This window comes from Pelobates fuscus, chromosome 5 (genome assembly GCF_036172605.1).
Source record: "Pelobates fuscus isolate aPelFus1 chromosome 5, aPelFus1.pri, whole genome shotgun sequence".
Taxonomy (NCBI): domain Eukaryota; kingdom Metazoa; phylum Chordata; class Amphibia; order Anura; family Pelobatidae; genus Pelobates; species Pelobates fuscus.
In genome coordinates, this window is record NC_086321.1 from 119,271,169 (window position 1) to 119,295,078 (window position 23,910).

Genomic DNA, 23,910 nt, shown 5'->3' on the forward strand with positions numbered 1-23,910 from the left:
AGCTACTGGTAAATTTCTAAATAAAATTAGATCCTAAAAAAAATATATTAATTGAATATTTATTTACAGTGTGTGTATAATGAATGCAGTGTGTGCGTATGTGTGTGTGTATGAGTGCAGCGTGTGTGTATGAGTGCAGTGTGTGCGCGAGTGCAGTGTGTGTGTGTATGAATGCAGTGTGTGAATGCAGTGTGTGCAGGGCCGGTGCAAGGATATTTGCCGCCGTAGGCAAAAAACATTTTGCCGCCCCCTCCCCCCCCATATGTCCTGACTTCCCCTCCTCCTCCCTCAGTGGTCCTTACCTCCCCACCCCCGTGTTCCTTCACCCCCCCCCCAGTGGTCCTGACTCACCCCTCCCCTAGTGGTCCTTACCCTCCCCTCCCCTAGTGGTCCTTATCCCACCCCCTCCCTCTCATAGTGGTCCTTATCCCCCCCCATCCCTCCCATAGTGGTCCTTATCCCCCCCCCTCCCTCCCATAGTGGTCCTTATCCCCCCCCTCCCTCCCATAGTGGTCCTTATACCCCCCTCCCTCCCATAGTGGTCCTTATCCCCCCCCTCCCTCCCATAGTGGTCCTTATACCCCCCCTCCCTCCCATAGTGGTCCTTATCCCACCCCCTCCCTCCCATAGTGGTCCTTATCCCCCCCCTCCCTCCCATAGTGGTCCTTATCCCCCCCCCCCCTCCCATAGTGGTCCTTATCCCCCCCCTCCCATAGTGGTCCTTATACCCCCCCTCCCTCCCATAGTGGTCCTTATCCCACCCCCTCCCTCCCATAGTGGTCCTTATCCCCCCCCTCCCTCCCATAGTGGTCCTTATCCCCCCCCCCCTCCCATAGTGGTCCTTATCCCCCCCCCCCCTCCCATAGTGGTCCTTATACCCCCCTCCCTCCCATAGTGGTCCTTACCACCCCCCTCCCTCCCATAGTGGTCCTTATCCCCCCCCCTCCCTCCCATAGTGGTCCTTATCCCCCCCCCTCCCTCCCATAGTGGTCCTTATACCCCCCCCTCCCTCCCATAGTGGTCCTTATCCCCCCCTCTCCCTCCCATAGTGGTCCTTATACCCCCCTCCCTCCCATAGTGGTCCTTATCCCCCCCCTCCCTCCCATAGTGGTCCTTATACCCCCCTCCCTCCCATAGTGGTCCTTATACCCCCCCTCCCTCCCATAGTGGTCCTTATACCCCCCCTCCCTCCCATAGTGGTCCTTATCCCACCCCCTCCCTCCCATAGTGGTCCTTATCCCCCCCCTCCCTCCCATAGTGGTCCTTATCCCCCCCCCCTCCCATAGTGGTCCTTATCCCCCCCCCTCCCATAGTGGTCCTTATACCCCCCTCCCTCCCATAGTGGTCCTTATCCCCCCCCTCCCTCCCATAGTGGTCCTTATCCCCCCCCCCTCCCTCCCATAGTGGTCCTTATCCCCCCCCTCCCTCCCATAGTGGTCCTTATACCCCCCCTCCCTCCCATAGGTGTCCTTATACCTCTTTTTTTTTTTGTTATTATTAATTTTTTATTATTATTTCTTATTTTTTTTTCGTCCCCCCTCCCTGCTTGATACATAGCAGGGAGGGGGGCTCCTTCCCTGGTGGTCCAGTGGCAGTTCAGTGAGGGGAGAGGGGGGCTGGCAGAGCTGTACTTACCTTTCCTGCAGCTCCTGTCAGCTCTCTCCTCCTCCGCGCGGTCTGTGCAGCTCCCTCTGTCAGCTCCCAGTGTAAGTCTCGCGAGAGCCGCGGCTCTCGCGAGACTTACACTGGGAGCTGACCGAGGTGCTGAACGGACGGCGCGGAGGAGGAGAGAGCTGACAGGAGCTGCAGGAGAGGTAAGTACAGCTCTGCCAGCCCCCCTCTCCCCCCAGTCTGTATTATGGCAATGCAAATTGCCATAATACAGACTCTGACTCGAGTATAAGCCGAGTTGGGGTTTTTCAGCCCAAAAAATGGGCTGAAAAACTCGGCTTATACTCGAGTATATACGGTATATACAGGCATAACTTAAGATACCATTTATTATCAGAATTATTGCAGTACTTTAAATAAACGGGGAATATGAAAACCCTTAATTTAACCCCAGGGGAGATAGCGTTTTGAGATGGTAAATCCAAAACGCCTCTCTTTGTCTTAGTTTTAGGTCCCAGTTTCCTTTCCTAGGAGGCTGTGGTACATGTTCAAGACCCATGAACCGGATGCCTGCCGAGGAGTGATTGTGATGTAGATGTAAATGCCTTGAGACGGGTGTTTCCAAACGTCTCTTGACAGAATTTACATGTTCACGTATCCTTAGCCTAAAGTGGCGAAAAGTCTTGCCTACATATTTTAGGCCACAGGAGCAAGACAGTGGGTAAACTACTCCTGTTGTGTTACAATTAAAGAAGGAACGTGGTTTGAAATTCATTAAGCCCTTGCTGTCAGAGGCCCTCTTGGTAATAAACGGGCATGCACTGCAGTGACCACATTGGAAAGAACCCATTGGTAGGTATTTTTGAAAATAACCTGACAGGGACGTAGTTGAGAGGTGACTAGGTGCTAGGATATCTCTCAAGTTTTTGCCCCTCCGTGCTGTAATTGAAGGTAGTGATGGCAGAATTTCCGTCAGATGCTTATCTGATTGGAGGATAGCCCAAAATTTTTGAAAGACATTCAGCATAGTGTCCCATCCTGCATCATATGTACCGATGCAGCGTATTTTATACGTTGATGATTCACAGTCTTAGTAAGCATAGTTTTTAACTCAGCTTGGAACGCTTTTGTAGGATCTTTTTCTAGTATACGGTAAGTATTTTTATCGGATAGAAGTCTTTCAGCTATACGAATGTAGTGGTCTCTGTCAAGTATCACCACATTGCCCCCTTTATCAGAGGGTTTGAAAATCAAATTTGTATATCTCTGTAGTTTTTTCAGGGCTATTAGTTCCTGAGTATTAAGGTTGCCATTAGGGTATAGATCAAAGTCATCCATTTTTATCTTATCTATTTCCCTGGTAACCATTTCCAAAAATACCTCCAAATTTTTATAATCCTGAAAATGAGGGGTAAACTTACTCTTGGGTTTCAAATTGGTATGTGGTATATCAGATTGTATAGTGCCATCCCCAGAGTTAAGTAATTCCACCAGAGTGTCTAAGCACTCCAAGTCGTTTGGTGATAGACCCAAGCTTTGGGCCTTAGTTTCTTTACGTACTGCATCTTTTTGTTTACTTTTTTTTAATTTATTTTTTTAGTGTAGGAAAATTAGTGAATAGAGGTTCTGGTTAACTTCAAAATCTGTTTGGGTGCCAATATCTAAAAGTTAATAATTTTAAAGAAACACTGCAAGCACCATAAGCACTACAGTACACTATTGTGCTTATGGTGCCATGAGTGTCCTGGCGTCCCCCATAGTAAGTAGTCAAATTTTAAAACTGTTTGAATTCTTGTCTTGTGTCCTCCATGTGCTACTGTCAGCCTCCAGGAGAGCCATAATTTTCTGCTTTGGAACTTCAGTTAGCTTTCCTGAGCTAATCCCTGCAGTGCAGAGTGGAAATACTGACGCTCTCAGCCAAAGAGCTAAACTCTGCACTCACTGAGTTTAGTTCAGGCAGAGAGCTTCCAGCTTGCCTGAAGGCTACAGTCAAGGCAGGGAGCAACATCTTGCGGATCCTAGATAAGAAGTCAAACTATTTTACTACTTTGGAGGGGGGCTCTCCTGTGTGTAGTGGTTATGGTGCTTGAAGTGTTTATTTTAATGCACTTATTCCTACTAATTCTGTGTACTCATCCCTAACACATTGTTGTCTCTCCTGAATATTTGAAGGGAAACTTTACTGCCAATTACATCATGGAAAAAAAACATGAAAGTGACTTAACTTGTGTAAACCTTTTTGTGGAATCCATTATTTATCTATTTTTTTATATCTTAATATACCTTATAGTCACTAGTGATTATGATGGTAGGAGTACCTTGGCCTTGTTCCCCAGCCATACTTCCCACCATGGGGAGGTAGGTAATCGTGACAGGCAGGCGACCCAATGGCCAATGGCAACAGTGATTTGTGTCACTGGCAGCAGCCATGATGGGTATCCCTGCCTGGTAAGTGGGCATGGCCTCTCACTGTCTCCCAATACAGACTGTATTTCAGTAAACTAGAATCACTATTGCATAATTTTAAAAATGTCTTTGACATAAAGTTATTCTAGTCTACTGAAATATCCGGTTATACATATAGTTAAAAGAAACTGGAGGGGCATCAATTATGCTAAACATAGTCTGTATCAGTAAATGTACTAGATATTTACTGAAATTACTACCTCTTAGTTTAAATGCAGAAATGGAGCTCCAGACAGGCTTTTAATATTTAAAAAAAAATTTTAAAATGTAATTCATAATTTTAAAGGGACACTATAGTCACCAGAACAACTACAGCTTATTGCATTTGTTCTGGTGAGTAGAATCATTCCCTTCAGGCTTTTTGCTGTAAACATGGTCTTTTTTCAGAGAAAATGTAGTGTTTACATTACAGCCTCGTGATAAATCCACTGGCCACTTCTCCGATTTCTACTAGAGGTTCTCCTTGGGGCAGTGCTGCACAGTGAGCAGCACTGCCATTCAGTGTCTCCACCCTCTGTATGCAGACACTGAACCTTCCTCATAGAGATGCATTCAATTCAATTCATCTGTATGAGGAGATGTTGATTGGCCATAGCTGTGTTTGCCTTGTGCTGGCTCTGCCCCTGATCTGCCTCCTTGACAGTCTCGGCCAACCCTATGGGGAAGTATTGTGATTGGTTCAGACCACCACTTATGATGACAGCAGACAGCAGGCAGGTCAGAGGCAGACAAGGGCAGAAAAAATATATATAATCCTAAAATTTGTAGAGTAAACTGTTTAGTAGTGATGCAGGATCTGGTGCCCATGGATTTCAGACACAAAAGCCACCTCAATCTGTTGAAGGAATTATGGTGTAAGCAGTGTTCCTTTAAGTATGTAGTCAACTGTGGCATCGTATGTTATTTCTAAGACTGCTCTTATTCTTTTATAGATTGCATTCGAAAGATCTGTGGACACTTGAAGTCTGGGAAGACAAATTTAGCTATGTATGTATACTCGATTAATAGAGCATGATTTGTGCTGCAATAATTACAGGTATGTTTATCTTTTATCTTCTACACAACTTGTATTGATTTAAAAAAAAATGTGTATCCTTTCATTTTCTTCTTTGTACTAGTGATATTTAAATAATTTCTTTATTGCAGCTGATCCACAAAGTATAGTCAGTACCACAGAACCAGATTGAGATTTATTGGTTTACACAAGCACCCAAACTATTACTTCCAGCTTATTGTAGCTGTTTTACATGACAATAAAATGTGGTACCTTCTTTTTGAATTGCTGCATATGCATTTTTGGATTTCCTTTTACAACCTATGCCTGCATGCTGCATCCCAGATGTTCTTATGAGGGACCAGTATTCTATGCCATTTTGACTGAAGGCAAGGTTGGACAAAAGTTAGATTATATAATTGCGAGTCCCTTTTTCCTTTTAGCAGCTGGAAGGATTGCAAAGCATCATTGGAGTGGAAGGTTGACAAAATCTGATGCCCCTTCCATTTTTAAAGAAAACAATTTCTAACCATTTAATTTTCAACGACAAAGGAACACTATAGTCACCAGAACCACTGCAGCTTAATTTAGATGTTGTGGCGTCTGCAGCCTGTCCCTGCAGGTATTTTAATGTAGAAAAGGACATTTGCAGTTCCAGTATGAGTTGAAAAAGGTCTGCCATCTCTGGTCTAGAAATTCAATATGCTAGTAACATAGTTGGAACACATTGAAAGTATAATGCCTTTTAATACACCTTTATTGCTTCTCACTCACTTACATTATAGTTTTATGCATCAATTCTTATGTTTCATTAATAAAAACTGCTTTTATGCCTTGTTACATTATTCTGAAATGTGTTTTGTTTCTTTAGGTGCTGGCTTCCAAGTCTGGCATACATTCCATATGGCATGAAGTAAAGCTGAGATAAAAAAAATGAATGAGGTTACAATACCATCCAAAATGCGCAAGGGGCTGATAAAGGATCCTGACATCGCAGACCTATTCTGCAGTGAGGATCCAGAGAAAGTATTTCTAGATCTTCATGAAATTGGACATGGCAGTTTTGGTGCCGTTTACTTTGTAAGAAACACCTCTGAATTTAAAAAATCAAAAATGGCATGTTCATATTTTTTGTATGCAAACATCTTTCCAGAATTAATACTTAGACATTATGTCTTTACATGTTTGTCTTTTTTAAACAAGGATATCAGGGATTCTATGTCTTGATTATAATTCATCAACAGTGTATGTATTTTGATGTTTCTTGGTTATTAGCATTAGTGGTCACCTTGGTTACAGTGAACTACCTAGACGTGTAAATGACGTATTGAGCCCTATAACCGTGTTTTAAACCTTCATCTAACAGATCAGTGTTAGTAGTAGATAATTTTAAAGCGGTATGCATTACATTTTCTTCAACCGGTACACCTTTTTTCAACATTACACACTAGTAGACACAAATTTGGAAGTTTACAATCTGATGTAAAACCTGGTAACAAGAAATAGTATAGAAGTGGCGCTAAAGGATCAAATCGGTGGATGGTGCAGCCAAAACCAAGTATATCACCACTATGTATACTTAAAAAATCATGTACAACCAAAAAAAGTTTAAGTGCACACACACACCAGACAGGAGTGATTACCTGAAATATGGCAAATAGGTATCTCCTCCTTTATACACAATGATTAGATTCACTTATGGAAAATCCCTATACAGAAAATATAAACACAGAAAGGGACATAGTGCAACCTGTATATTATATATAATACAAAGGGAAATTTTGAGATGGAATCACTCACACTTTTATGAGCCGTTTAGAAGTAGGCTCAGGACTTAGGCAGCTTTCATGTCACTTAAATGGGACATGCACATTTCCTTAAATCCTCAGGCCGGTTCCCCTTAGGTCTCAATGATCATCAAGTTTGGAGTCAGGAGTCAGGAGTCAGGAGCCAGGAGTGTCAGGATAAGTAATTTATTTTAACAAATAGTTAAAAGATAAGTAGTAAAAAGCAATATTGCACACACAACGCGTTTCAACCAACTGTTTGTGGTCTTTGTGGAAGAGCACCTGAGGAAGACCACAAACAGTTGGTTGAAACGCGTTGTGTGTGCAATATTGCTTTTTACTACTTGTGAGCTGAGCTGCTGACTTGATCCCACATCCAAGCACTGTCCTCTTATCTGTATAGTATTTCAAACCTTTGCTAAGGAGAAAGAGGCAAATTCTATGAAAACAGTAATTGGCAATTGGGCAGAGTCATGTCAGCAACTCACACATTGTGAATACACAACCTTTCAAATTCTCTCAAGCTGTGTTTGGGTCTGGAGTGTCCTCTTAATCATGAAACACAGTCTCACTAACTTCATATGAGGTATTGCACAGCCAAACAATTAATAGGTAGTTGAAATAGGTAATTGGGTTCATTAACAACCAGCAAGCAGTCCATACAACACAATGCATTGTTTCCTTTTGAATACCTGTACTGCTTTAAACATAGGTAATGTCTGCCTTCATGCAAACTCAGTGTTTTGGCAGTCATGCATGAATGTGTATCTGAACTGACTTCTTTCCTGTCCCACTACAATTTTTTTTACATCTGTATCATTTAACGTTTTAGGCCACTAATGTTGGAACCAATGAAGTGGTGGCTATTAAAAAAATGTCTTACAATGGGAAACAAATGAATGAGGTGAGTTTTCTCTTTTGCCATGTGCTTCAAAAGTGCCTTTTGTGTCTGCGATACATTTAATGATTACGGTGCATTTAATTTCCTATAGAAATGGCAAGATATAATCAAAGAAGTGAAGTTTCTAAAACAATTGAAACACCCCAACACCATTGAATACAAGGGATGCTACTTGAAAGAGCACACAGCTTGGGTGAGTAATGTTTACATTATGTGACATACAAATCCCAGCATGTGTACATGTATGATTCCTAAAGATACATTTGCTGCTCTCTGGTGTGTGTAATTTTTCTCACAGTAACATATTCAGAGTCTAATATAACCCACCATTTGGCATTTGACTAGACTATTGTTAGTTCACAGAGAACCACCACTAAAATAGTATTGTTTATTCATGATAGTAAGCACTCTATTCACCACATTCAAGAAACATACTAATGTAGTGATTGCTACCCTTTTGCATTGCATTGTTTATTAACCACAATGCCACAATGCTTTGTCAGATGAATGTAGTCCACAACAGCTTCAGTGCCAGAGGTAAACTGTGCTGTTGGAATTTAGAGATTTCTTACATGTGTTTAGTTTTTGGAACTTTGCATGATTTTAATTTTTAGTGGTCTATTCAAAATACAATGTCTTTGGCTCCACACCTTTGTTATGCACTCTAGTTACGTTTCATTTTTTTTCCCCTCCTCCTTTAATCGGTCCAGTGCTTTCTTCATGTTACTGTTAAGGTTATTGTGACCTGTCAGGGATAATACAAAATGAGTTTCAGATATAGGCTAACATGCCGAACAAAACAGATCACGGACTTGAAGAATGTTTCCATTTCAGCCATTGTGGACTAAATTGTGTAATTCACCTTGAATTCAAAACCAGTCTTACTTTAGTGAATAAATGTTAATTTCTTCACATGTTGTGCATTCATGTTCTTGTTTTTAATTTGCATCTGTGTGATTGGTTTTCATGCAATGGTTCAGGGCCCAATCTTAATTTGCAGTAATGACCTGCTGCTTTACATGTGTTAATTTGTGTGTGTATATAATTTATTGTGTGTCACATTGAGTAGTTTATATCTTTGGTAAAATGTAACTTCTTACTTCATCTAAAAGCAATGTTTGCAGAATACACTTTATATCCTCCAGTTTTACCGGTAATGAGCTTTATTTTCTTGCCATCCTTGTCTACCTTACTGACCATGTATAGGTTTAGATGTAAGAAAACAAAAGTGCAGATGTATAATGAAGTAGTCCTCCGCTTCTCAGTAAAGTACAACCAGCCGTCACATCTTAAAATCATTGTCCATGCTAATGTCTGTAATCCTTGTTGTGTATATATGCATTTTCAATAACTGACTTATAATTTTTCTTGCAGTTGGTGATGGAGTATTGCCTAGGATCTGCATCTGATTTGCTAGAGGGTAAGATGTAATTTTGTTTTGGTTACTGTAAATTCCAGGAAAAAAGATTGGGTTATATTGTTCTATTTTTATTTTAATAAATAAAACCGAAACAACATAAAATGCATTTGCACTTGGGGGTTAGGAGCATGCTCTCTGAAATTGGTAACAGTATCCAAACAAGCGGAGTTGTAACTATGGATTTATTAATTTGTATGCAATAACCAACTTGTCTTGACTTTCAGGTGTAAGAGGTGCCCTGTAACTTTTTATTTTTTACATTTTTATGAGGGTTACAGATTTTCTACTTCAGGGCAATCTCTCCAACCCCTTGTACAGCTCAGCACAGAAATCTTAAAGAACTGTCACCTTAACACTTTTTTTTTTTTTTTTTTTTAATATAAAGGTTTGGGAACCTCTCTGTAGTCTGTATGGTTGGAGAACCTCTCTGTAGTCTGTATGGTTGGAGAACCTCCCTGTAGTCTGTATGGTTGGAGAACCTCCCTGTAGTCTGTATGGTTGGAGAACCTCCCTGTAGTCTGTATGGTTGGAGAACCTCCCTGTAGTCTGTATGGTTGGAGAACCTCCCTGTAGTCTGTATGGTTGGAGAACCTCCCTGTAGTCTGTATGGTTGGAGAACCTCTCTGTAGTCTCTATGGTTGGAGAATCTCTCTGTAGTGTAGTCTCTATGGTTGGAGAATCTCTCTGTAGTGTAGGCTCTATGGTTGGAGAACCTCTCTGTAGTCTCTATGGTTGGAGAACCTCTCTGTAGTCTCTATGGTTGGAGAATCTCTCTGTAGTGTAGTCTCTATGGTTGGAGAATCTCTCTGTAGTGTAGGCTCTATGGTTGGAGAACCTCTCTGTAGTCTCTATGGTTGGAGAACCTCTCTGTAGTCTCTATGGTCTTCCCTGCTTCACTCCCTACACAGTGCTGTGACATCATCAGACGAACTAACTGTCAACTTCAAACCGTGTCTGACCCAAGGTCCATGTATATGGCTGCAGAATCCTGTCATACACTAATGGTAGGGATGAGAACTTGGCCCTCTAATAGAACAGGTTACTCTAACTAAAGTTAATATTTTCTTAAAACAGCAGTTTTTGGTTTGACTAACCCTATAACCACCCACTCAACATTCTGATATTCCAGTGTTAAGCTATACTTTACAGTGCATCCACTAAAACTCCTGTTTTTGCTTAGTGGTTATCATTCTGTATTGTGGCCCTGATCATAAAAGACCTTCATTATAGCAAAACAATACTGTACAGTGTATAACTGCAGGTAATGGTGGTTTGATAATAAACATAGCAGACATACATGCAAGAAGGATCTTGGCCCCAGTAGCAGTTTGCCCATCTCATACCTGCCAGTACCACATCAATGGTACATTAATGTAACATGAGAGGCAGCAGGCAGGGCTCAGAACTCAGTTTTAATCAGAGCCGGCACTTCCATAAGGCGGCACAAGAGGCCGCCTTAGGGCGCTAGATCAGAGTGACTGGCAGGAGGTGGGTGCACAGGGAGTTGGGTGGTAAGGATCTCACTATGGGACATGGGATGGGAGTGGGTGGTGAGGAATACTATGGGGCAGGGGAGGGGGGTGGGTGGTAAGGGACACTATGGGGTAGGGGAGAGGGTGGGTGGTGAGGAATACTGTGGGACAGGAGAGGTGGGTGGTGAGGAATACTGTGGGACAGGAGAGGTGGGTGGTGAGGAATACTGTGGGACAGGGGTGGGTGGTGAGGAATACTATGGGACAGGCGAGGGGTGTGGGTGGCGAGGAGCATTATGAGACAGGGGAGGGGGGTGGGTGTTTAGGAGCATTATGGGATGGGGAGGGGGGTCGATGGTGAGGTGTATTATGGGATGCGGGAGGAGGGGGTGGTGAGGAGCATTATGGGACGGGGGATAGAACACTATGGGACGGGGAGGGAGGGGAGAGGAACATTAAGGGGGGGGGGGGCACTAAGGTACAGGGGTAGGGAAGAGAAAAGGATCACTGGGGTAGGGGCCACCCCTAAAAGAGAAGAGAGAGGAACATTAAGGGGAATGGGGAGGGGGGCACTACGAGAGGGGGAGAGGAACACTAATGGAAATGGAGGGGAGGAGAGAGGAACACAGGGGGGCCTGAGTTAGGAGAAAGGCACACAGATGGACCTGTGGGTGAGAAAGTTTAGAGGGGCTGGGTATAAAAGCGCCACACAGAAGGGCCTACAAAGGGGCTGGGGGTGAAAAAGGAACAGAGGCTGGAGAAGGGGAAAAGGAGTCACAGATGGGCTGGTGGTGAAAGAGAAACACAAAGGGGATGGGTGGAGTAAGACACAAATGGGGGGTTGTAAGAGATACACAAGGGAGGTGTAAGACACACAATGGGGAAAAATATGAGGATAAGATACACTGAAGGGGGTAAGACATTTAAAAAAAGGGGATAAGAAAAAAAAATCACTTTATCACTTTACTCTTATTTGGGGATGGTATTTTCAACGTTTTAGTTAGATTTGATAAACAAACACTCAGAGAAGAGCTGAAACGTTGTCTCCACTTGCTTATTTCAAATAAAAATACTGCCTTTTGTTAGAAACTTCAAGTGTGCCTGGATATTTATTTTCTTTCATTTGAGGTCTTCAGGGATTGGCCCTCCCTTTCTAGAGTACCCTGCAGTTTCCCCCCTTTTTTAGTGTGTGCAGTTGTTTTTTAGCAAACAAGAGTGTAGATGTAGGGACAAAACGTTGGCAACTTTTGTCTTTTATTTTGTTTTTTTGTTTAATCTCATCAAGTTTACTATATTGAAAGAACACTAAAGAGGCAGGAACACAAATATGTATTCCGGACTCTATAGTGTTAAACCACCATTTTAGGTGGCATGCCGTACCCCTTGCCCCCCTTAGAAATGGTAAAAACACACCTTATTTCCAGTTCTCCATGGATCTGCAGGCTTTGGCCCCGCTTAAAGCTCCCCTGTTTAATAAGCACATGCTCGTAGAGATGCATTTAATCAATGCATCTCTATGAGGAAAGTTCAGTGTCTACATACAGAGCGTGGAAGCACCCAGGAAGCACCACCTGAGGAGTGCCCATTGTAGTTGTTCTGGTGATTATATTGTCTCTTTAACTTATGTCATATTGTGCAATGTGACACCGTACTGAGTAACAAAAACGGAGTGTCACATAGTGACACAATACAATCACAGTGTCCATTAGTCTATGTTCTGAGATGCCAGGGATTTCTATGTCTCTATCAAATTTTACTGTCCTATCCATAAGGTAAGGAGGAACTAAATTCACGTCTGCAGCAGACTGTGACTGCAGGTTTTTGATGTCTCCAGAACAACAATATCGTATTATTTTCATTATAATAGATGCTACACTAGTACAAAGAATTAGTGAAATGTTTTGGAGGAAAATTTAAAACAATTGGGTTTTGAAGAGGGAACAAATAAAATGTATATATTGTTTTTTTTGTTGGTGTTTTTTTACTATTTAGTTCACCAACTAATGTCATTTTGAAGAAGACATTTTCACTTCCATTTCCTTTCTTGTGTACAGAATATATTACTCAGTAGGCGTCTGACCACTTTTTCCTGACTGTTCAAGTTTTCTGTTAAAGGAAGAGACTGAAAACTGAAACTCCAGGCTAAAAACATATTTTTTTCTTTCTTTTTTTGTCATATGATGTATGAATATTGAACAAAAATATCGCATCTATTATATTTGTGAAGAAAAAAAAAAATAGTTCCACTTTTATTTATTTGACATACTGTACTTAGAAGATTGCAAGAGATTCCAGACTGAAACTTGAGCCAGTTTCCAGTTTAGAGGCTAGTTGATGGTCAATCAGCATGAAGTAATGATTCTCTGAGAATCCTGTATTTCATGCTGTCTGTACATCTTAACACATCTAAAATATAATGACAATTCTATTTTCAATGCTCTCTGTTGAAAACTGAAGTGCAGATTATTACAAGAAATCCCATCTGCCTGTGCAGGGGTACTTCTGCTTAAAAATAATTTTCATAGCCTGGTGTACTCGCAACACTGAGCAACGAGTGCCATTTAGTAGAGGAACCCTTGCACACATGTGATGTCTAATACTAACCTGCATTTCAGTTTGCCATTAGTAACGTAAGTTTGCAAATTTAAAATACTAATAGCCCAGTAAAACATGCTACCCCCCAATCACACAGAAATGCCCCCTTACACACACTGAAAGGGAGCCTCTGAAACCCTCAGGAGTTGCAGTACCCCAAAACTTCCCCACTCCCACAGATATGGCTCGCAGAGCACACTTTCCCCATGGTGTTGGGAGCTCACCAGCACACACACAACCGAGCTGTGCAAACACGGTTTAGTAAAAATGCACAGGACAGGAAAACATAGGGACAGAGATGTAGAGATATACTTGCTGCATGTGTCCTGTCTTTGTCTTGATGAATCAGCAATTCAGATAATGTGTAAAAAATATAACACTGACATTCTTGGTTCATATGTGGATTAACATCTTACTTGTCTTGCAGCACTTTATTGCATAATAAATGTAAAAGAAATTTAAAAAAGAAAGAAATGACATATATACTGGTAAATGCAAAACATATTTCTATCGATAAAATTCCAATTTTAACTCAGGGGGTGGTATAAAAGTTCTGTTAAAAAAAAAAAAAAAAAAAGCAGAAGCAATTACTGTAAATGTTATGTCATACTTTTACAATTGCATCCAAACTATAATAATTAGTTACAGGGGAACTGTTATTTCTCAGGAATTGTATTATTATATTTACTCATTCTTATATTTGACAAATCTGTATTAGTGAGGTGTGAAACATATAATTAAATGTAGACATCTAAACCTCTTTATCCTTCAACTGTGCTCCTCCATCTTGGTTCCTTGTCGGTCATTGCTATAAACGCTGTCCTTTGCACCCAGCACTGCATAGAACGCATGCAGTAAAGAAGAGAAATGTGCAAAGTTTCAATTATATTCTTGTTCTTTTGAAATGTTTACCCAGGCATTGCCTTGTATGATCTGGATTATGTTATCACTTGCTCACTTTAAAGTAATTTTAAAACAAAATTGAGTGTCTCTTTTTAAAAAAAACATTTTCACAAGTTGTGTATGATTTTTAATATTTTATTCACTGTTCTAATTTCTAGGTAAACAACTATTTCCCTTTAAACATAACTTTTACTACTATATATTTTGTTTGTGTCTCATTTTTCACTTTTTTCTTTGTCTTTCTGCAGTTCACAAGAAACCACTTCAGGAAGTGGAAATAGCTGCCATTACCCATGGTGCCTTGCAGGGGCTGGCTTACCTGCATTCCCACAATATGATTCACAGGTAAATCATCTTTAAAAAGAAAAAAAATCAACCTGTTTAATTTGTTATTTAATGTGTTTTGCAGCTAAAACATATTTCATTATTTTTAATTTTTGTAATGCATATCTTCTTTTGTACAAACAGTGTTAAAGGGTTCTTCCTGTAATATCCTGTCCCTGCATGCTTTTCAATTTAATGCTGCCTTTTCAGAGAAAAAGGCAGTGTTTACATTGCCTCTTAGTTACACCTCTAGTGACAGTCACTCGAATGGCCACTTGAGGTGATTCCTAGTCCAGTGCTGCACAATATCTCTGCTTGGAGGCACTGTACATTTCCCACAGAGATGCATTGATTCTATTCATTTTAATGAGGAGATGCTGATTGGCTCAGTGTGGCATTTTGATGTATACACTCACAATGCATATCCTATATCTGCTCTATACTAAATTTAAAATCATAATCAAAGGGCTTCTGTCATGCCAAACGGTCACATTCCGCACGAGCTCCGCAAAATATTGGGTTAAACACCAACAATCAAGATACCCAGCTTACTGATCTGCGCTGAGCTAATGCCTGGAGGTGTCCGGGTGTCGCTGAGCACTCCGGTGAAGCATATGGCAGCTTGTAACGGTGGTGCTCCAACCAACTCAATTTGAGGCCTAGTGTGGGACCAGGCAAGCCCCATCCCCCCCCCTTTGTACTGATGGTGGGTCAGAAGCTCAGAAGGCGCCTCACGCAGGACTCTGTCCAAACATCAAGTAGAACTCTCCTGGGCTGATGGCCTCTTTATCACACGAATACAGCAGTCTGCACTCCTTAGTCCTCCTAGAGCCTCCACACCAGCAGATGATATATTTTCTGTTTTATTTTATTTTAACGTAACATAACAGTCTGCAGCATGTGTCAGGGGCTATGATCCAGTCTCAGCTTAAACATGAAGTGGTGGTGGTCAGTCTAATCAATTGATTTCATTGAGATATAGCTACTATTTATCTTGAACGAATGGCTTTAAAGCACATAGCTACACTCAGCTTATTTTGTCCTACCCAAGTCTCTCTTACGCCGTATGTCTTTATAACTCTACTTCATATAGCAGTTAACTCTGTCAACTTGACATCTTTTATCACTGCAATTTATATATGTTGACGATCATTGTTTCGTCTATGCAAGCTTGTATTCCTAAGCACTACAAAAAAAAAGTTAAGAGAAAAAAAAAAATATATATATATATATATATATTATTAAAGTCTCATTACTATCCAAAACCACCTCAAATGTATACTTTCCTGTGGTCACCTCCAAAGGGGCAGAATATGGCCATGTGGTGGAACTGAATCCCCATGGATGTTTTTATGCAGCCTTATAGAATGTAAAACTGTATTTGTATGTGTGCGCTGTTCCTTAATCTGTATAATACACCACTCACTCACTGACAGACAGACACACACTTTTTCTCACACACTGATATTTTTTTTCTTATTATTTAAGTCCACCAAACCTGCATACCTTTGGGAAAGCTTGACTTGGATCATTTCTCTGGGATCCAGTCCATCTGCTTGATCCTGAAATCTTCCTGCTCTTCTTGCTCTGCCCCCTAGCGAACTGTTTAGTGATGCCAGGGCCGGAGTGACATCATATTCTAGCACCCTGCAGTGATGCACGCGAGGGAGCAAAGCAAGGCGTGCAGGAAGATTTCAGGATCAAGCAGATGCACTGGATGCCAGAGAAAGGACCCAGTCAAGCTTTCCCACAGGTATGGCGGTTTGGTGGACTTAAATAAGGAAAAAAAAATTCTGCTCCCTTGCGTGCCCGGATTACTGCTCCCTTGGGTGCCCGCCTCCATGCTGGCCACCCACCCTTGCTGAATTGGCAGACAAATCCCAGGCCCGAGAACAAAATTCCTCAGGAAAGACCAGAATTTCAGTTTTGGTCAAGTTTAGTTTAAGGAAGTGGGCAGCCATCCAGTTAGAAACAGCAGAGAGGCAGTCAGAGACACAAGTCAAGAGGGACAGGGAGAGATCAGGAGAGGACAGGTAGATTTGCGTGTCATCTGCATAGAAATGATATTGGAAGCCAAAGGAGCTAATGAGTTTACCAAGGGAGGCAGTATAGATGGAGAACAGTAGGGGACCAAGTACTGAACCTTGGGGGACACCAACAGAGAGGAGTTGGGGGAGAAGAAGCAGAGCCAGAGAAAGAAACACTGAAAGCGCACTGGAAGAGGCAGGAGGAGTACCAGGAGAGAGCAATATCTTGTAGACCGAAATTGCGGAGGATGAGAAGAAGCTGTTGATGATCAACAGTGTCAAAAGCCGCAGACAGGTCAAGGAGAATTAGGATAGAGTAGTGACCACGAGATTTTGCAGCGAGTAGATCATTGGATACTTTGGTCAGTGCCGTTTCCACAGAGCGCAGTAGGGGAGGGGTCATGAAAGAGCACTTATGACAGGAGAGCGGTCATGACATTAGACTGATGGGCGAGGAAGGGTCATCTCATTGATGAGCTGGAAGGGTCATGGCATTAATGGCTGGGGAGGGCTGATGTTAATCACTGGTAAATTAATGACCATAAAAAAGAAACAAAACTCAATTAACATTGTAGTAACTGAGTGGAAATGGCGTTAAACTTTGGTAGGGCACAGCACAGCCGAAACAATGAATCAATTATTCACTTTAGAGAGTTAGTCATGGATATTTGCTAGTGCAAAGACCAATAACAGCTTTTAAGTCTAACAATTCATATATATATATATATATATATATATATATATATATATATATATATGTGTGTGTGTGTGTGTGTGTGTGTGTGTGTGTGTATATATATATATATATATATATATATATACACACACACATACACACCATTACTTGGTTGTTTTTTTTTGTTGTTTTTTTGGGGGGGGTAATTCAATTTGTATTTAGTACGCTTATTTATATATTTTAATTTTCACAGGGACAACCTAGGTATTCTAATGTAGTACTTTATTTGGTTTGTATACAATTATCATACTGTGCATCTAAATGAATGTTTGTGTCTAACTGGATATATATATATATATATATATATATATATATATATATATATATATATATATATATATGCAGTAAATAGGACCACAACCCCCTCTAGTGGAAGTTTTTCTTTTAAATAGATCTTTTGGGGCTCATTTGCTACAAGTGATAATATTATGTCCCCAAAATCTAGCAGTTGATCTTATTTCTTGGTTGCAGATGTTGGGCTTGTATGTAAAACATTGCAAAATCTGCTTCCTGTATTAATAATGTGTCTATATGCGAACAAAACAAAAATGTAAAATATGATCTATTTATGGTTTTCCTTTTGTATTTGTCACTCTTTAGAGACATTAAAGCTGGAAACATTTTGCTTACTGAGCCAGGTCAGGTAAAACTAGCAGATTTTGGATCCGCATCTATAGCATCACCTGCCAACTCCTTTGTCGGAACTCCATACTGGTAAATTGATTTCTCTGACTTTGTACACTGCATGTTTAGTTTGTTGTGATTTTTTTTTTTTTTATTAAAACTTGATAACTGGTTCCCTGGTAAGTTTTCAAACCTTACTGACCCTGTCAGGGCATAAGGTACTCCTGGCACCATAACCACTGCAACATTATGTATTGGTTATGGTACTTGGAATGTTTTCTTTAAATGAACACTGTAGTGTCAGGAAAACAAACGTGCTGGAATGCAGCATTTGGTGCTTGGCCCCTCTCTCTCACCAGAAATTGATTTTACTCTTCTTTTCTCACAAACCAAGCTGGGCTTGCCGCGACTAGCCCCACCTCTGAGGCTGAGGCAAGTTTGATGATCTTAGTCAATCCAATGCTTTCCCTTAGCACTGGGAAGCTGTTGTGCATGCAAAGCAAAATGCAGTGCTGCGCCAATCAGCATCTTATCATAGAGAATCAATGCATCTCTATGAGGAACATTCAGCACCTACATGCAGAGTGTAGAGTTGCTAAATGCCAGTGCAGGTCCTCTCTCCCTCCCACCCCCCATCCCATGTTGCTGAAGGGGTTAAAAAACCCCTTTATAAAAACTGCAATATTTACAGTTGCAGGGTTAAGTGTAGTGGGAGTTGGCACCCAGACCACTCCAATGGGCAGAAGTGGTCTGGGTGCCTGGAGTGTCCCTTTAATATTTATCCATAATACAGCAGCATAGGTTATTCCTACCCCCTGACTCTTTTAGTCATTGAATGGAACTTGTGCCATCTAGAAGTTCCAGTCCCCCAGCTGTCAGCAGTGATGGCTGCAGGAATTGGCTCTGTCTATGGAGGATCCCATGGTCTACTGGCACATGCACAAGAGTGCAGCCGTGACGTCTACTCCTAGAGGAAGAGGACCAGCCAGAAGAAGATGGTGGTGCCTGTGAGGCACTGATATCACTGTCAGGGGTCTCTGCACATTGTAAATTTGTAAAGTCCCCAGATGGTTACAGTGCCACTTTAATTCCTAATGTATAAATTTAAAATATTAAGATCTCTCTTACAATTAGGGAAAAAACTGACGCTTTTGGTAGGATAAATAGCAAATTTGTTCATAAAAAAATAATAATAATTCCAACAAATATGCATTACTGTGCTAGTCCACCCGCTGATTTCATATTTGAGGTGCCTTCTCCCTGAGCCAAATTTCCCATTAGACAAAGTAGACACCTTTTTCTCTTGGACTGGGCTGGTTGGAAGAGTTAAGTATCATTTGCTTTGGCCACTGTTGTTTGTAGACCAGTCAGCCTCCTATGCTTGATTGTAGCTCAGAAGCAATGTTTTCTCGAATAGCTGGGAAAGCATGGACTTGTACACCCTCTACAGGGGTAGTAGACAACCTTTGGCACTCTAGATGTTTTGGACTACATCTCCCATAATGCTGGCAAAGCATTAATGGAAAATGCAGTCCAAAACATCTGGAGTGCTGAAGGTTGCCTACACCTGTATTGGGGGTAAATGCCAGTGCTTTCCCAGCTACTCTAGTGTGCTTGTGAAGAAGGATAGTTCCCATCAACTCACAGCTTCTCATAGAAGTTCCTTGCATGACGAACAGGGACAGACTTGAATGCTGCAAACTGTATAATATTCCCTGCAGATCTACTCTCAGTCAGATGGTGAGTGTTGCAAATAACACCCAAACTCCAAATGCCTGTACAATAAACACCCTTTTACACTAACCCTAAATGTAATCTTTTCCAAAACGTGAGCAAAACCCCTTCTGTAATCCCAAATTTAACGTGTCAAACACACTAAACCTAGAATAAAATATACATTCTTCAAACGCTTAAGGAACAAGGCTCTTTTGATATGTGACCAAGGCCTTTTTGACACTTTTTTCATGAATTTATTCTACCACAATTTCACTTTTCTGTTTAAGTGCACCTATACATGTTATATATCATTTTTAAAGGCTAAATATAGCTTGCTTTTGATATCTTGTATATACACAATACTAAACATTAATAAGATTATTACAAAAGAAAAAAAAATGTCTTTAATCCCTCAAGCATTTTGTTAAAGCCTCTAACACTAAACTCCTTATGTAATCTCTTATAACATTATTTTTAACCATCCATGCATTTACACAACTGAATAGTCTCACTAGACTCACAGATTGAAACACAATATGTTACAAGCAGAAATAGTTGGAGCAGTGGTAATGTCACTTGTTTAGTACTTGGAAACCTAGGTTAGAATCCTGGTCAGACTACCTTATTAGTTAAGTGTCCTTGGTCAAGACACCAAACGTTACATATCTACCTCAAGTCCTCAGATCTTAAGCTTGTTTAAGTTGGTCCTTCTTCACCTTTAACATCCCCTTCCACTAATTGTAAACTGCTAAAGAATAAGTTGCTATATACGCGCTAATAATAATATACATACTGTAAATAAAATATGCAGTTGGCAAATACGAATGGAGATTTTTTTTTTTTTTTAAACTTTTTTTTTTGTCTGCAACATACTGTCAATACATTAATTAAATTCACTTTATCTGAATTTTATTTATGGGAGGAGGGGGCCTATATGTTGTAATGCTTTATGGTGTGTTAATAAATATAATTTAGTAACCAAGTTCTCATTAATTGTTTTTGCCAGGATGGCTCCTGAAGTAATTTTAGCCATGGATGAGGGGCAATATGAGGGTAAAGTGGATATTTGGTCCCTTGGTATAACATGTATTGAGTTAGGTGAGTATAAACATTGATTGCTTTTTCCCCTAAACAGTGGGTTATGTATTCCTGTTTAAATTGCTGATATGTTGATAATCCAGAAAGGAGGGAGAGTAAATTGCTTAACAGATTATCTTCTGTATATTCCATATATATGTCTGAGAACTTGAATAACCATACAGAAGTTCCTAGAGAGCGGACTAATTCCTCCCATGTTCACTTTTGCTGTGTATTCAGTTTACATCTCTTACCTAAACTCCCAACTGTGTGTGGATATTGCTTTCAAGACAGTACTTCATGCATACATATATTGTGCTGCTTCAAAGTCCAACAGTTCCTCTATCTTTTTAGCTTGTTTGCAGCCATAATCACCGTTCTGGTATTTATTTTGTTGAGATAATACAACACTGTACTTTGTTTAATATGATAATGTTGAATTTTCATTACCACCTCAAACTATTCTTGAGACACATTAGTATAGTAATAGTAATATGCACAAAACAAGTGAGGGACTATGTGTACCTCTGTATGTATAACTCCTTTCCATTGCAGCTCTAATATTGGATATTATTTGGTGAATAAAACATCCCAAACTCTCACATACATTTGCTTTTACTAGCTTGTATTGCACAAATCAGTCAATTATACATGCGTCCACATCAGTTGTCCATAGAGCACTTGCACAGATCCAACCAACCAGCCAGCATGTTTTCATCCACTAGTCATTACACTTAGTCACCTGATCATAAAAAGTTGCACTCCGCTCCAAAGCCCAAGGTTTACTACTTTCAATTGATGCCGAAAAGGCGTTTGACAGGGTGGACTGGTCCCTCCTCTTTGCAACCCTCGACTTTATGGGTTTTGGCCCCAACCGGTTGAAATGGCTCTCAACAGTTTACTCGACCCCTAGCGCTTGAATTCAAATCAACGGACAACGGTCCAAACCAGTCCAAATCAGGAATGGCCCAATGCAGGGGTGCCCTCTGTCCCCACTATTATTCGTTCTGATAATGAAACTGTTCCTCTAGGGGATCAGATATCACCCACATATTCATGGTTTCCAAGTCAAAAACAACTAATTAAATCTGCGGCCTTTGCAGATGACCTCTTATTAACACTCACAGATCCACTGACCTCTATGCCTCACTTCATTGATGAAATTTCCCAATACAATGCAATATCAAACGTTCCGGTCAAGTTCACGAAAAGTTAAATTTTACCTTTACATCTTAGTCAGGACGCGGTGGTCTCCCTAAAACAAAGGTTCCTGTTTACATAGACTGCCTCAGCAATCAGATATCTAGGGTAGGGGTTAAGCTCCCACGAGACTTATCACAATCACAGGGCACATTCTGCAATGCTGCCATGGCTTGTAACATCACAGCATCCATTACTAGAATGATTATAAAGAGTGAAGCTTTTTAGTAAGTCTCATGGCATCTATCCATTTATATAATACAATCATTGTATAAATGAGTTTATGCTTGCACCACTCATGCTTGCATGCACACGTGTCTTATGTATAAACACTCACCCCACTACTTGCAAACATGCACCTGCTTAACTTAATAAATGCAAAAATGCATCTAATGACATACCCTCATCAATGAGCATGTGCTTTTTGGTACGTACATTTTTCACATTTAACCCCCTGACTCGTTACTTAATTTTCCCTACCTAACTTCTAGAGTTCTAAAGGCCCTGACAAGTAGATCTGCATGCAAAGAGTTGAAAAGAATGGAAGATCTTTATTTGTAAAGTGCTGCAACATTATGAGTTGTGAGATTTTAAACTTGTATATCAGATTATCCACCTTTTTAAGTTCTGACAAGTATTGTACGCCCCCATTGCAAAATATTCATAGTTTAATTTTGTTTAGAGCATAATACCTGCTTTCATGGAATGTCTTCCCTAGAGTGACTTAAGAAATTAAAATAATTGGATTAGTTAGTGTGACGACACTAAAGAGCCTTAATTTTATCAACAACACCTTACAGGATCTACGTTTGCCTAACACATATCTAATGTCTCTTTAGTCATGCACATTTCCTGTCTTGTTTCTCACAGCTGAAAGAAAGCCCCCCTTATTTAACATGAATGCTATGAGTGCCTTATATCACATAGCCCAGAATGAGTCACCATCACTACAATCCAGTGAATGGTAAGTGGAAACCTCTGCAGATCATTAGTGCTATTGTAATAATGATTGTTTGTGTAAGCTTATAAAGGATGACTATTTTTGGGGGGAACAAGGATGTCACATACGACATGGTAATGTCTGCAGTATGAAAGGAGACCAGTCACAGAAGGCACTGCGATTTTGGTAGCAAATAGCATGAGAAAATAGCACTTAACTGGCAAGTTTTAGTCTCTATTCAAATACATTGAATAAAGTCAACTTACACAACTCTTTGCTTGTTTGCTTTAATCAAATTTTGGATACAGTTTGATACCATATATCACTGAATGTCAGTGTGATATGACAAGGTTTAGAGAGTAGGCTTGTAACCAGAAGCCAGCAAATGACAACAAAAATATAGATTCTCTTATACTACTAATCCTGTATGTGAAAAATGTTTTGTTAGAATTAAAGGTTTGTCTTGTTTACCTGTTATACAGCGCTGTGGATTATGTTGGCGCTATATAAATACTTGTAACATAATCATCCTCTTTTCATTTCATGATTAAAAAAAAGTCTGTTAAGGATGAACATCAGTGACAGTTTTTTTTTTTTCTATGATACTTTGTAAAAAAAAAAGTATTTTTCTTTTTTTATAGATACTATTTATATATTTGTTTCAAAAAACATCTGGTGCCTTAAACTAAAGGAATTATTAATATTATTTACAAAGCTCCAATATATTAAGCTGTGCTGTACAAAGAGAGGAAACAAACAGTATAACTTTGATATAGCAGGACAAAAGGAGCAGAGAATGCTGAGCATGAAATTAAAATGTAGTATGTACAGCTCTTAATACAAAGTGTTTGGCAGTATGGTTAATGAGCTTGAAATGTAAAGGTTATAAAAGGTAGATGAAACAAGAAGTTGAAGGCTAATTTGAAGCTAAAGACCTGAGTTCTAAGTCAGTTGTGAATGTACCTCAATGCACATATGCCTGCAGTGACGATTTTTTCAGGTGCTTTTTAGAAATGTTTTTATTGATGTGATGATCTTGTCACATATGTAGCCAACAAGGAGGTAATCTAAAATGCATAAATATTCTTTGTATCCTTCTTATTCTTTTCTTTTTCCT

At 40.3% G+C, this 23,910-nt stretch overlaps 1 protein-coding gene across 1 annotated transcript in view; it reads left to right on the plus strand.

Moving 5' to 3' along the window:
* The first annotated feature begins 5,013 nt into the window (after positions 1-5,013).
* The window catches only part of TAOK3 (TAO kinase 3), a 140,573-nt gene continuing 121,676 nt past the window's right edge, over positions 5,014-23,910 (plus strand). The window contains exons 1-9 of the mRNA XM_063454181.1: positions 5,014-5,113; positions 5,943-6,151; positions 7,691-7,762; positions 7,851-7,952; positions 9,134-9,179; positions 14,398-14,494; positions 17,837-17,950; positions 20,583-20,674; positions 22,724-22,817. Coding sequence (XP_063310251.1) covers positions 6,005-6,151; positions 7,691-7,762; positions 7,851-7,952; positions 9,134-9,179; positions 14,398-14,494; positions 17,837-17,950; positions 20,583-20,674; positions 22,724-22,817 — 764 coding nt within the window. The 5' untranslated portion in view covers positions 5,014-5,113; positions 5,943-6,004. The remainder of the gene's footprint in view (positions 5,114-5,942; positions 6,152-7,690; positions 7,763-7,850; positions 7,953-9,133; positions 9,180-14,397; positions 14,495-17,836; positions 17,951-20,582; positions 20,675-22,723; positions 22,818-23,910) is intronic.